The following is a 15,746-nucleotide window of genomic DNA, read 5'->3' as shown; positions in this document are numbered from 1 at the left end:
CAGGTCATCCTCTGCATTCTAAAGTTCGAGCTCATTCAACCAGAGCTGTCTCCACTTCAATGGCGCTCTTTGCAGGAGTGCCCATTATCGACATATGCAGAGCGGCGACGTGGAAGACACCACATACGTTCACCAGGCACTACTGCTTGGATACTGAACTTATGAAAGATGCAGCAGTGGGACAAGCTGTGCTCCGTCATCTATTTCACTAGAGGCGAGCCTTCTTTCTTCATCCCACCTTCCTAAAGTCTACTTGCACTTTTCTCTATTATAACGTTTTTGGTACTTGTTATATTTCACAAATCGTATTCTTATATCGTGTGATTTTGCATGTTGTACCATACGAAATGTGCTGGTGATTGCCTGCTACTCTGATTCAGGCATGTGAATCTATGAAAGATACCCATAATACTGGATAAGAAATGCGTTACTTACCTGTAACTGCAGTTATCCAGTATTGGTATCTTTCATAGATTCACATGCAACCCACCCACCTCCCCTGGAAGGGCTCACCTTGGTTCTCTCAGTAAATACTACTTAGCACGGTGCTTACGAAAATCTGAGGGACTAGGGCTCCTTCCAGGAAGGGTCTAGAGGGTGGTGATATCTGATTGGCTCTTGGCCAAAGTTTGGTCCTTTTTACAAAAGGACATGGATATGTTACTAATGAGAGGCCTCTGGCCTATTGCTATGTATATGTCTTTATGACATTACTCTTTTTATATACCTGGGGACTCCCACCCCGACGACGGGGAATGATTCAGGCATGTGAATCTATGAAAGATACCAATACTGGATAACTGCAGTTACAGGTAAGTAACGCATTTCTTCTTCATCGCAGAGTATCTGATTATAACGTGGTGTAGTGCATTATTTCTTCATTGCACAGTGCATGATTGTAGCGTGACACATTGTTTTGTTTCTTCCTGGCACAGGGCATGCTGGTAGTATGGCATTGTTTCTGTGTTGCACAGTACATGAGAATATCGTTACGCATTGCAGTATTTGTTTTTTTTTGCAACATGTGTGATTCTAGCAATACGACTTGCCTAACCTTTTGGAAATGGTTAGAAGTGAGGTTAACTGTTGGTTAGAAGCGGTAGTTGGGATTGGAACCTACCAACACACCGTAAGGAGTATTACCCATTCTTATATGTTGGTTTTGTATCGTATAACTTCTTATATAAAAAGTATACTAATATTATAAAAACTTGTGTGGAGTCTATTTGTGGTGATATCATTGGGTTGCTGTGAGTGTGGTTGCACATAATCTACACGTGTGCCTTGGAGCTATCTCAGATGGTGTCTGTACGTAGCCTAATGTTGAAACAAGAGGTCCGGATCATGCACCTGGTAACAGCAGTGTGGGACAGGGACTCCTACCTCCAGCATTTGGTGGTGGCGGTGAGGGATAAGGATCCCCACTTCCAACAAGTAGTAATAGAACTTTATCAAGTATTCAATGAAAACAAAATTCAAAAACCTCCACGTCATATTTGGGCAGATTTGCACGACTGTATTCAAGCAATTAATTATGCAACACCCCAAGAACTTTAATTCCAAATTATGTGTCCTCTGTTATTCTTTGTGAAAATAATATAAATAGAAACAGTAATTTGTGAATTTACATGAACATTACCTCTATCAAGCAATCCATATTCTGTATGGAAGACTCCAATGAGGTTTGCATAGCCGGGACATACTTGAGAATTAATGAATGACTTCAAGGCCTCACCCCAAAGTTCAGGCCCGCCTGGCTTCATCTCGAAGCTGACCAACTCGTAGACTCCTCCTGGAGGAAAACATTCACAAAGTGACAACTTAAATACCATAACTTTTCAGAAAACCCCAAATGCAGTTCATTCAAACACAATCTAATAAAAGATCCCATCGGAATACAAACTCATAACAATTGTTTTTTGTAACTCCAGCTTCTTGTAGCTGCATTACACTTGCCTGTTGACTCCAATTTTGTACCAGGTGTATAGTAAAAGCAGCGGGCCTAGTTTAACAAATTGGTATGCATTTCATAATATATTGAGTGCCCTATGGGTGGCGGCCAGCGCCGAATAACAAGCGTCAGGGACTCCATACCCACTTCCCACTAAGGCTGAGCTACAGACAAAGGCACAGAATAAAGCAGAGTGGCCGATAATGCTGCCAGTATGTGCCCCTGAGGTTGTAATCTATAACTGCGCAGTCCTTCCGAGAATTGGGGCAAGGATTTGTAGGTCCGTGCAAAATGGCCGCTCTGTGTTTCTGACTGAGACAGCACTCCAGGTGATTTATATCCATAATGGGACTTGCGTTATGTGTGCCCACCTATGGGACATAGCTGTTTGCGGTGGCATGGGGGGTGCTTTAACCACTCAGGTCAAGCCACAGCAAATACTCTGCTTCTAACAAGCAAGGACAGAGAAAACGATCTTGCTTACTGGAAGCGGCACACTCGTCTGTTTCCCTGCCTGCTGTCATTTGAGCAAGGAAAACAGATGGATTGCTTTCAGACACAGAGAGCTGCATGTTTAGCAGATCCCTGTGTCTGAAAGCAATGCAGACTCCCACGGGAGGCAGAGAACCGGCAGGGACCTTTAGGGTCTACCAGCGGTCCTAATAGAGACTGGGTTCCCTGAAACAGGACCAGGCCCGGGGGATTGGGTCCCTGGAGCTGAACTCGACCCTGGGAGTCCCCCTCTCCCATTTTTAAAAAGCCGGGCCCCCGGGGTATGGGGTTCCAAGGACTGATGTCAGCCAGAGGAGGGGTGCCAGGCTGCCCCCTCCCCCATTAGAAATATATATTTTGTAAAAGGCCAGGGCCAAAGGATGGTGTCCATTGTGCCGAGATCAGCCCAAGGAGGGGGGCACGCATCCCCCCTCCCCTATTATCATTTTTCTTTTAAAAGGCTGGGCCCCAGGGAATGGGGCCCCAAGGCTGAAATCGGCCTGAGGACATGGGCCACGTAGCCCCCTCCCATAATAAAAATGATTTTTTTTAAAAGACCCATCTCCGGGGGATGGGGTCCCAGGTGGTGAAATCATACTGGGGAAGGGGGCCGCGCAGCCCCCCTGCCCTAATGAAACGCTGGCCTCGGGGGAAGTCACCGGAGACCCTGCCCTCTTTCTCAACCACTCTGCAAAGGGCCCTCCTGGCGCACAACTTGTTGGGGGATGAAGTCCATTTGGCTGGCGAGGATCCTTGGGGGCCAGGAAACCCTCGTATTACCTCCAGTAAGTCCCACACAACAGGATTGCTGAGAGTTCAACGTAGGCCTGCCCTCTTTCTCCACCACTCTGCAAAGTTCCTGCCGGCGCACTACTGGTTTGGGGATAAAGTCCCCTTGGATGTTGAGGGTCCTTTGGGGCCAAAAACCCCTTCTGTAGCCTCCAGTAAGTACCACACAGATGGAATGATGAAAGATATTTGGAGGCCCCACCACCTTTCTCCACCACTGCAGACTGACGGTCCCCTGTAGGTAGTTTTAGTTTCCATAGGCAAAGTATTTTTGGTTTATTTTATTAATTTCTGTCTCTTGATATAGCGCACAACTCACTCCGGATTACTATCTCGGCACTGTGCTTATCAGGCAAGCTGAGAAACATTCTAAAACAATAAGGTTTTCAACATCTTCTTAAAACTTATGAAATCTGGGCAGGTATTAAGAGGGAGTTTGTTCCAGTAGTTTGGGGCTATGTAAGAATAGTATCTGCCCCCGCATCTTGAGGTGTGGATCCGTGGGATCTGCAAGAACGCTTTGTTAGTGAGTATATATATATGTCAGACCGCAAAGTCTGAAAACATCCATCTATCTGATAGGCAACCAGTGAAGCTTCTTTAAAATAGGAGTAGAGGATGACTGTGTCAATAAATTGCAGATCAACCAAGCGGCTGTATTCTACACTGCTTGCAACTTGGTCAGCAGGGAATCATTTACTGCTACCCTGCTGACCAAGTAGGGTGTTTTCATAGTCCAGGCAGCTGGTTATAAGAGCCTGAACAAGGGTTTTCCTGGAAGTGTTCAGTAGCCAAGGGGAAACTTTTTTAAAAGCTGCATTGTGGCAAAATCAAATGCCACATGTGGCATTGACCTTATCTTTCATAGACATTGATTGATCGATTTTCACTCCAAGATTTTTCACCACCTGCTTAGGTGCAGGGGCTAGGCCAAGTCCTGCAGGCCACCAGTCCGCTGACCATATCTCATTGGCCTGCCAAATAACATGATCTCTGCCTTCTTTCTGTTTAATTGGAGACAGTTATTATTCACCCAAACTAGGATTTCCCTCATGCAGCCTGCAAACTTATCTTTCACTTCATCTGGAACAGGGCCAAAGGAGATGAGAAGCGGTGTCATCTGCATATGACACAATCTCCAATCCGCAAAATCTCACAATTTGAGCAAGCGGCACTACGTAGATATGAAAGAGTGTTGGTATGATCCCTGGGGCATAACCTTGTTGGTATGCATCAGCATTAACTTGAAGGGGCCTAGATAAACCTTTTGTGAGCGGTTGTCCAGGGAGTCCCTAAACCAATGTAGCACTCTGCCATGGAGCCCTGATTCATGTAATCTGTGGATTATGATGGAATGGTAGGCTGTGCCGAAGGCTGCCAATAGATCCAGAACCACAAACATAACCAGTGTTCCTGTGTCTAGAGAGAGTCTGACATTATCAATGACTGCCAGCAGTGTGGTCTTAGTGCTGTATAGCTCTCTAAAACTTGATTGAGAGGGGTCTAATAGCTTGTGCTCTTCAAAAAAGGATATAAGCTGTTTAATAATACAGCTTTCTAGAGCTTTTGCGAGCAGAGGTAGCAGTGAAATCGGTCTGTAGTTAGAGAGGACATTGGGGTATGCTGCGGGTTTTTTAAAGAAGCGGAGATACTTGGGCACACTTCCATTCATTAGGTACTTTAGCTGTAGCTAGTGAAAGATAGCTCTTCCCTCACACTTGGCCATATATGGCGGGGACCGCGCGGCAGTGAGCTGTGACCCTTGACCCTGTTCGCAGGGCTGGTCTCTCCACTCACCGCACGGCCCCCGTGTGCCCTGGTCACCGCTGCTGCCGCATCTCTGGCCTCTCCTGCTGCCCTTCCAGCCTGTGCCTCTGTGCCCTCTCTGCTTGGGCCACTCCGTTTCTGAATGTTGTGCCTCGGTCCTCGAGGCTCGCCCCCTCGCCGCTACCCCCGTGTCCGCCCTGCTAGCCTGTGCCTAGTATCGGGCTTTGTATTTCAAATTGCGTGTTCAGTATTTGCATTTTTACCCCCCCTCGCCGCTACCCCCGTGTCTGGTTCCCGCTCTTGTCTCCCCCCGCCGCTGCTCCCCTGCGTCCCGCCCCTTTTTCCTCTTATCCCGTTCCCGCTCCCCATTCGCCACCCCGCTCCCGCCTCCCAGCTGCTCCTCCCTCCCACTTGGCCATATATGTCGGGGACCGCGCGGCAGTGAGCTGTGACCCTTGACCCTGTTCGCAGGGCCGGTCGCTCCACTCACCGCATGGTCCCCGTGTGCCCTGGTCACCTCTGCTGCCGCATCTCTCGCCACCTCTCCTGCTGCCTTCCAGCCTGTGCCTCCGTGCCCTCTCTGCTTGGGCCACTCCATTTCTGATTGTTGTGCCTCTGTCCTCGAGGTTCGCCCCCTCGCCGCTACCCCTGTGTCCGCCCTGCTAGCTTGTGCCTAGTATCGGGCTTTGTATTTCAAATTGCGTGTTCTGTATTTGCATTTTTACCCCCCCCTCGCCGCTACCCCCGTGTCTGGTTACCGCTCTTGTCTCCCCCGCCATCCGCCGCTGCTCCCCTGCAGCCCCACCCCTTTTTCCTCTTATCCTGTTCCCGCTCCCCATTCACCGCCCCGCTCCCGCCTCCCAGCTGCTCCTCCCTCCCACTTCGCCATATATGGCGGGGACCGCACGTACGCGCAGTGGCCACGTGCAGCGGGCGCGCCAAAGGCAAGCCAGTCTACGCCCGTCCACGCCTGGACCGCGCCCAGCGCCAGAACCCCTGGACCCCGCCAGAGCCAGCCCACCCGACCGAGATACGACGCCACCACCCTCCTCGCACTCAACACCGGCCGACAGCCAGCCTGCCACCGAGCCACCCCGAAACGCACCCACGGAGCATTCACTTGCCGCGCCTGCAGGTTCACCTGCCTCCGAACCAGCACCACACCCACCAGGCCAGGCACCAGCAACAACCACCTCAAGTGCATCCTGCTCAACACCCGCTCTGTCCACAAACACGACGCCAAACTTTGGGACCTCCTTGACTCCACAGCGCCGGACATGGCCTTCCTCACGGAAACCTGGAGGAATGCCTCCTCAGCCCCCGACATCGCCATAGCCATCCTGGACGGCTACAAGATCATCCGGAAGGACCGCGTCAATCAAGCCGGAGGGGGCATCGTCATTGTCCACAGAAACACCATTCGCATCACGACCAACAACAACGACGCCATCACCACCACCGAGCACCTTCACTTCAAGATACACACCGACCCCAAGACCACCCTCAGAGGTACCCTCATCTACAGACCCCCGGGTCCACGCACCCACTTCAGCGAAGCCATCGCAGACTTCATCAGCCCGCTCGCTCTCACCTCCTCCAAATATATCCTCCCAGGGGACCTCAACTTCCACCTGGAAAACAACAAGGACAACAACACCACCTCCCTGCTAGACAACCTCGCCAACCTCGGACTCAAGCAACTGGTCAACACCCCCACCCACCGAGCCGGCCACACGCTCAATCCCGTCTTCTCCTCCAGCAACCACGTCTCCTTCAACCACGCCACCGAACTCCACTGGACCGATCACAGCTGCGTCCATTTCAACTTCAAGAAAACAACTACCCACCACCGACCGCACCAAGCCCCCCAAAGATACTGGAGCAAGATCACCACCGACCAGCTCACCACCTCCCTGAGCCAAAACCCACCCACCAACACCACGGACCCCAACGAAGCAGCCCGCAACTTCACACAGTGGATCACTGACTGCGCCGATGCCCTCGCACCAATGAAGAACCTCCCAAGCAACCCTGACAGCAAAAAAGCCTCTTGGTTCACCAACGACCTCAAAGACTCCAAGAAAGCCTGCCGTGCCCTCGAGAAAGCCTGGCGCCACGACCAATCAGCGGAAAACATGACATCCCTCAAGGACGCCATCGGCGAACACCACCAGCTGATCCGCTCCACAAAAAGGTCATCCTTCAAAGAACGTCTGGACAACAACGCCCACAACAGCAAGGAACTCTTCAGCATCATGAAAGAGCTCTCCAACCCCAACGCCAGCAACAACGACATCACGCCATCACAAGACCTCTGCAACTCCCTCGCCATGTTCTTCCACCGCAAGATCGCCGATATACACGTCAGCTTCGGCCCTCAGACCACAGACCCTACCACCGAACCAGCGCCCCCCACCACCACCCTCCGCACCTGGACCCCCGTCAGCACGAAAGAAACCACCCACACGATGAACACCATCCACTCCGGCTCCCCAACCGACCCCTGTCCACACCACATCTTCAACAAAGCGGGCTCCATCATCGCACCCCAACTCCAGGACATCATCAACAACTCCTTCGCATCCGCCACCTTTCCGGAGAGCTGGAAGCACGCGGAAATCAACGCCTTCCTGAAGAAACCCACCGCAGACCCCACCGACCTCAAGAACTTCCGCCCCATCTCGCTCCTCTCCTTCCCCGCAAAAGTCATCGAGAAAACCGTCAACAAGCAGCTGACCGCCTTCCTTGAGATGAACGGCTCCCTCGACCCATCACAGTCTGGATTCCGAGAAAACCACAGCACCGAGACCGCCCTCATCGCAACCACCGACGACATCAGGACCCTGCTGGACAACGGGGAAAACACCGCCCTCATCCTCCTCGACCTATTGGCTGCTTTTGACATGGTCTACCACCGCACCCTGACAACCCGCCTCCACCACGCCGGAATCCAAGGAAAGGCCCTGGAATGGATCACCTCCTTCCTCTCCGACAGAACCCAAAGAGTCCGTCTCCCGCCCTTCCGCGCAGCAGCCACCAAGATCATCTGCGACGGACCCCAAGGCTCCTCGCTCAGCCTCCCCCTCTTCAATGTCTACATGAGCCCCCGCGCAGCCATCGCACGCAAGCACAACCTCCACATCATCTCCTACGCCGACGATGCCCAACTGATCCTCTCCCTCACCAACGACCCCGCCACCGCCAAGGCCAGCTTCCAGGAAGGAATGAAAGACGTCGCAGGATGGATGAAGCTCTGCCGGCTGAAACTGAACTCAGACAAGACGGAAATCCTCATCCTCGGCCAATCCATCTCCGCCTGGGACGACTCCTGGTGGCCCCCGGCTTTGGGCATCCCCCCCAAGCCCACGGACCACGCACGCAACCTGGGCTTCATCCTCAACTCCTCCCTCACGATGACCAGGCAAGTCAACGCCGTCACCTCTTCCTGCTTCAACACCCTCCGCATGCTCTGAAAAATCTCACTCAACAGACCCACTCACACACTCACTCCCAGATCCACTCATACACTCAAAAAACCACTGACAGACCCACTCATACAAATCATGCACCCACTCACAGACCCACTGAGACACTCAAACACCCACACATAAACCCACTAACACTCTCAGACATCCACTCAAAGACCCACTGAGACACTCATGTACCCACTAATAAACCCACTCACATGCCCACTCAGAGACACACATGCAGCCACTAACCGATCCACTCAGACACTCACACACCCATTCACAGACCCTCTCAGAAATACACACTCACAGACCCACTCAGACACTCACAGACCCACTCACACTCACTTACATACCCACTTACAGACCCCCTCACACACTCTTACACCCACTCACAGACTGTACCCTGAACCCTTGTGTGCAATATAGGGATGTATGAGGTATCCAGGATTGAAAAGAAATGCACTTTTAAGTATTTTTTTTCTATTGGTAGGAAATTGCAGATCTGTTGCGACCCTCATTGCAGGTCCCCATGCAAAATGCAAATTCAATCATAAATTATAAAAATACATCCACTCACTGACCCACTGAGATACTAATACACCCATTCATAGAAACTCAGACATCCAATCAAAAACCCTCACAGACACTTTTACACCCACTCAACAGACCCACTCACATACCTACTCAAAGACTGACACACCCACTCACATACCCACTCACACACTCACGCACCCACTCACAGAGCCACTCACATGCTCTCACACTCACTCACAGACCCATTCACAGTCTCAGGCACCCACTCAAAGACCTACTGAGACATTCACACACCCACTAACAGACCCACTCACATGCCACTCATAGACCTGCTCAGACACTCACACAGCAACTGACAGCTCTACTCAGATACTCACAGAACCACTCAGAAACTCATGTACCCACTCAGAGACCCACTCAGGAACTCACACGCACTGACAGACCCACTTCCACACCCACTTACAGACCCAATCACACATTTTCTCACCCACTCACAACCTCACTCAGACAGCCATGTACCCAATCACAAAGTTGCAATCACCATTTTAGATAACATGGAACAGTCACTGATTGCGAGGATTTAGAAAAAAATTGAATATAAGGGGTTAGGGTAGAGGTACTCTGAACCCATGTGTGCAATATAGGGGTATATGAGGGATCGATGATTGAAAAGAAATGGACTTTTAAGTATTTTTTCAATGTAAATCATAAAAAATACATCCACTTGCTGAGATACAAAGACACCTACTCACAGACACTCCGACAACCACTCAAAAACCCACATAGACACTTTCACATCTTTTCACAGACCCACTCAGATACTCACAAACCCACTCACACACCTACTCAGACACTCCCACTCCCACTCACAGACCCACTCAGACAGCCACACATCCACTGACTCACATAACCACTCTGACACTCACAAAGCCAGTGACAGACCCACACAGGAAATCACAAACCCACTAACAGACCCACTCAGACACTCAAACACCCATTCACAGACCCACTCAGACACACACCCCTACTTACAGACCCACTCAGACACTCACACACCGACTCACATATCCATACAGGTACTCACATACCCACTCACAGACCTATACATACAATCACACACCCACTCAAAGACCCACTCAAACACTCATGCACCCATTCACAGACCCACTCAGACAGTCTCACACCCACTCAGAGACCCACTCAGACATTCATATACCAACTCACAGATCCACTTCCACACTCACTCACAGAGCCACTCATACACTCTCACACCTACTCACATACATACTCAGACACTCTCACACCCAATGAAAACCCCACTCAGACAGTCACAAGCCCACTTACAGACCCACTCAGACATTCACACATCCAGTGAAAGACCCACACAGACACTCACATACCCACTCACAGATCCACTCACAGACTCATGCACCTACTCACATGACCACTCAGACACTCACACACCCACTCACAGACACTCAGACACCCACTCAAAAATCCACACAGACACTTCCACACCCACTCACAGACCCACTCAGCCACTCACACACTGACTCACAGACCCACTTACAGACTCATGCTCCCACTCACAAACCCACTCAGACACTCACGCACCCACACACAGACCCTCTCATATACTCTCACACCCACCCACAGACCAACTTATACACCCAGACAGATCCATTCACACTCTGACTCACACACCCCGACAGACCCACTCAGACACTCACACCCCCTAACAGACCTACTCACACACCCACTCACAGACCCTCTCATATACTCTCTCAGCCACCCACAGACCAACTTATACACCCAGACAGATCCATTCACACTCTGACTCACACACCCAGACAGACCCACTCAGACACTCATGCACCTACTCACAGACCCACTCACACACACTCACAAATCCATTCATGCTCACATCCTCACTCCCAGATCTACTCACACACAAAACCACTGACAGTCCCACTCATACAAATCATGCACCCACTCACAGACCCACGCAGACACTCACACACCCACACATAGACCCACTCACATGCCCACTCAGAGACACACATGCAGCCACTAACCGATCCACTCAGACACTCACACACCCATTCACAGACCCTCTCAGAAATACACACTCACAGACCCACTCAGACACTCACAGACCCACTCACACACACTCACAGACTCACTTACATACCCACTTACAGACCCCTCACACACTCTTACACCCACTCACAGACTGTACCCTGAACCCTTGTGTGCAATATAGGGATGTATGAGGTATCCATGATTGAAATGAAATGCACTTTTAAGTATTTGTTTTCTATTGGTAGGAAATTGCAGATCTGTTGCGACCCTCATTGCAGGTCCCCATGCAAAATGCAAATTCAATCATAAATTATAAAAATACATCCACTCACTGACCCACTGAGATACTAATACACCCATTCATAGAAACTCAGACATCCAATCAAAAACCCTCACACACACTTTTACACCCACTCAACAGACCAACTCACATACCTACTCAAAGACTGACACACCCACTCACATACCCACTCACACACTCACGCACCCACTCACAGAGCCACTCACATGCTCTCACACTCACTCACAGACCCATTCACAGTCTCAGGCACCCACTCAAAGACCTACTGAGACATTCACACACCCACTAACAGACCCACTCACATGCCCACTCATAGACCTGCTCAGACACCCACACGGCAACTGACAGCTCTACTCAGATACTCACAGAACCACTTAGAAACTCATGTACCCACTCAGAGACCCACTCAGGAACTCACACGCACTGACAGACCCACTTACACACCCACTTACAGACCCATTCACACATTTTCTCACCCACTCACAACCTCACTCAGACAGCTATGTACCCAATCACAAAGTTGCAATCACCATTTTAGATAACATGGAACAGTCACTGATTGTGAGGATTTAGAAAAAAATGAATATAAGGGGTTAGGGTAGAGGTACTCTGAACCCATGTGTGCAATATAGGGGTATATGAGGGATCCATGATTGAAAAGAAATGGACTTTTAAGTATTTTTTCAATGTGCCGAAATTTGCAGATCTGTTGCTACCTTCTGTGCGGGCCCTCATGTAAAATCTCAGAGTATTCACCAATTCGATCGTAAATCATAAAAAATACATCCACTTGCTGAGATACAAAGACACCTACTCACAGACACTCCGACACCCACTCAAAACCCCACATAGACACTTTCACATCTTTTCACAGACCCACTCAGATACTCACAAACCCACTCACACACCTACTCAGACACTCCCACTCCCACTCACAGACCCACTCAGACAGCCACACATCCACTGACTCACATAACCACTCTGACACTCACAAAGCCAGTGACAGACCCACACAGGAAATCACAAACCCACTAACAGACCCACTCAGACACTCAAACACCCATTCACAGACCCACTCAGACACACACCCCTACTTACAGACCCACTCAGATACTCACACAGCGACTCACATATCCATACAGGTACTCACATACCCACTCACAGACCTATACATACAATCACACACCCACTCAAAGACCCACTCAAACACTCATGCACCCATTCACAGACCCACTCAGACAGTCTCACACCCACTCAGAGACCCACTCAGACATTCATATACCAACTCACATATCCACTTCCACACTCACTCACAGAGCCACTCATACACTCTTACACCTACTCACATACATACTCAGACACTCTCACACCCACTGAAAACCCCACTCAGACAGTCACAAGCCCACTTACAGACCCACTCAGACGTTCACACATCCAGTGAAAGACCCACACAGACACTCACATACTCACTCACAGATCCACTCACAGACTCATGCACCCACTCACATGACCACTCAGACACTCACACACCCCCTCACAGACACTCACTCAAACATCCACACAGACACTTCCACACCCACTCACATACCCACTCAGCCACTCACACACTGACTCACAGACCCACTTACAGACTCATGCTCCCATTCACAAACCCACTCAGACACTCACGCACCCACTCACAGACCCTCTCATATACTCTCACACCCACCCACAGACCACCTTATACACCAGACAGATCCATTCACACTCTGACTCACACACCCCGAGAGACCCACTCAGACACTCACACCCCCTAACAGACCTACTCACACACCCACTCACAGACCCTCTCATTTACTCTCACACCCACCCACAGACCAACTTATACACCCAGACAGATCCATTCACACTCTGACTCACACACCCAGACAGACCCACTCAGACACTCATGCACCTACTCACAGACCCACTCACACACACTCACAAATCCATTCATGCTCACATCCTCACTCCCAGATCTACTCACACACAAAACCACTGACAGTCCAACTCATACAAATCATGCACCCACTCACAGACCCACGCAGACACTCACACACCCACACATAGACCCACTCACACTCTCAGACACCCACTCAACGACCCACTGAGACACTCATGCACCCACTAATAAACCCACTCACATGCCCACTCAGAGACACACATACAATCTTTCAAGTTGTTGAGGAACACACCGTTGCCTTTCTCTGTAAAATGAACTCCATCACTTCTATATATATCGTCCATATCAAAGAGTGAAGTTTTGTGGTACATAGAGCCCATGTTATGGTCTCTGAGGAATGCAGAAACCGTTTTATTAACATGTTTCCTGGATTTGTCTATCTGTGGACACCATTTGTTTGACAATTCCATTTCTGCCTTTTGCAAATGTTGGAGAACACCAAGGCAGTGTGAGGGAAAAGTACCATTAATTGACCATAGCTGTCATTGATTAGTATTTCTAGTCCTACACCAGTAAGTGTGTCTTGGCCATTGCCACCACAGTACACAATCATGAGGTATGGATATTGGCAATCCGAAATGCTTTCAACCAAAGGCAACAATTGATGCCACTTTAATCCTCTCTAGCCAACGCAAGTAATGTCCGCATTAAGTAAACCCACTTCCTTGTCAACGCCACTCTTACTAGCACACTCATTGGCCCAAAACACAAAGCTATGACCCACAATCCATACTCTAACCATTTTGAAGGCAAGGAAGAGCAGCACACAAGAGAAAGCGAACGCTGAATGGGACAGTTTTCAAAATGGAAAGCAGTTAAAATAAAGAACGGCACCTTATTTAATAAAGAACATATTTGATTGGATGGTGTACTTACACAGGTACCTAAACTTAGGTAGTGATTTTGACCAAATAGTATGTAGATCTGTAAAAAATAAAAAAGTTATGCTGTTTGGAATATGCTTCGAATTCTACACAGTCAGCCACACCTGCTATAGTTCAGTTTGAAGGTAGTATGGGGCTCATAGAAAAAGGTATGAACTTCTAACCTAGTGCTAGCAGTCAGTGGTCTAAACATTGTTACCATGGACATGGAGCCAAAAGTGCTGAGGGGAAAGGAAGAAAACGAGAAGTAGAGTGGTATGGAAATATTGCTCATTAGGTAGTGCGTGGGTTGTAATTTAGTATATTTTGCATAGTAAAATATCACTGCCATGCTTTAACAGAAGTTTATTAAGAGGGGTTTCAGGCTCTCATGTGGATTTGAGAATCTGCCGGTGAGTTACACCGGGGGTTGCGCTGAGCACTGCAGCTGATTTGTGAATCCACTCAAATCCACTACCAAATTGGGCTTCTCAACTGTAGTCTTACAAAGGGGTAAACACAGTGGCCATTCAGAAGTAGTAAAATATGTAAGGAAAGTTGTGATTTCCTTTCAACATCAGCATAACTGAAAGCAGAGGGGGAAGAGTTGCCAGTAATGGTTCTTATGTACCACTCCTGTACAATTGAGTTCCGCTTATTACTGAAAAGAAATTGCAAGTGATACTGATAAACCGTTGGAGAACAGTAAAAACATTTCACAGGTATGTGAATTGGGGCGTACTTTTAAAAAGAATATCTATATAAGAAGGCATTAGTTTATATAAGGTGAATAACATACGTAGGTTATACTCAGAAGTAAAAGGAAAATTGAAGGGAGGGTAGAAGATGATATTAAGGAAAATCATAGTAAACAACAAACGAGGGGAATATAAATGTCTGAGAAAAAAATTAGTCATTTTACTAAGCTCTACTGAATGCTTGTGTTTGGAAGTAGACGTAAGTGATTTCTTATAATTTGAAAGTATATGATTTCCACCTAAACACACACAGACACTGACACACTGAGAGGGATATCAATAAAATCATTGACATAAACATTTAGTCACCTACACACCTAGTTACATACCAGTACACTCCCTAATACAGCCTGTAAACAATCCATACAGCCACTTACATAAACATATACAGACTCCAAGATATAGTAAAACATATTTAAATATGTACTCAAATACTGATATTCCTAGTCACCCATCCAGACAAGCAGCCATTTAAACATGAGATGGGCATGCTAATTCAGAGCCTGTCTGTGTAGCTTTAATGCCAGGTCAAAGTGCCATGTGTAACTCCTTGTCAAGCCTTAACCATTTCGCTGCTAGGCCTCCCCACCCCACCCCCCGTGCTAAGCCTTTTTTTGGCTATTTGGGGTAGTTTGTGCTTAGGCCCCTGTACATTTTCGTCCACACAAGGTATCCATGCCAAATTAGCGTCCTTTTCTTCCAGCATCATGAGAATTTTAAAGGTACCCAGGGTTGGGGACCCAGAAATTAGGCAACAT

The 15,746-nt window shown here is 48.8% G+C and overlaps 1 protein-coding gene across 1 annotated transcript in view; it reads right to left on the bottom strand.

Annotated features, from left to right (window-relative positions):
• Nucleotides 1-15,746, bottom strand: part of LOC144818809 (protein NipSnap homolog 3B-like) — a 556,246-nt gene that overhangs the window by 188,202 nt on the left and 352,298 nt on the right. The window contains exon 4 of the mRNA XM_078676579.1: nucleotides 1,640-1,792. Coding sequence (XP_078532705.1) covers nucleotides 1,640-1,792 — 153 coding nt within the window. The remainder of the gene's footprint in view (nucleotides 1-1,639; nucleotides 1,793-15,746) is intronic.

This window comes from Lissotriton helveticus, chromosome 2_1, assembly GCF_964261635.1.
Source record: "Lissotriton helveticus chromosome 2_1, aLisHel1.1, whole genome shotgun sequence".
NCBI lineage: Eukaryota > Metazoa > Chordata > Amphibia > Caudata > Salamandridae > Lissotriton > Lissotriton helveticus.
This window is presented reverse-complemented; position numbering and strand designations above follow the sequence as displayed.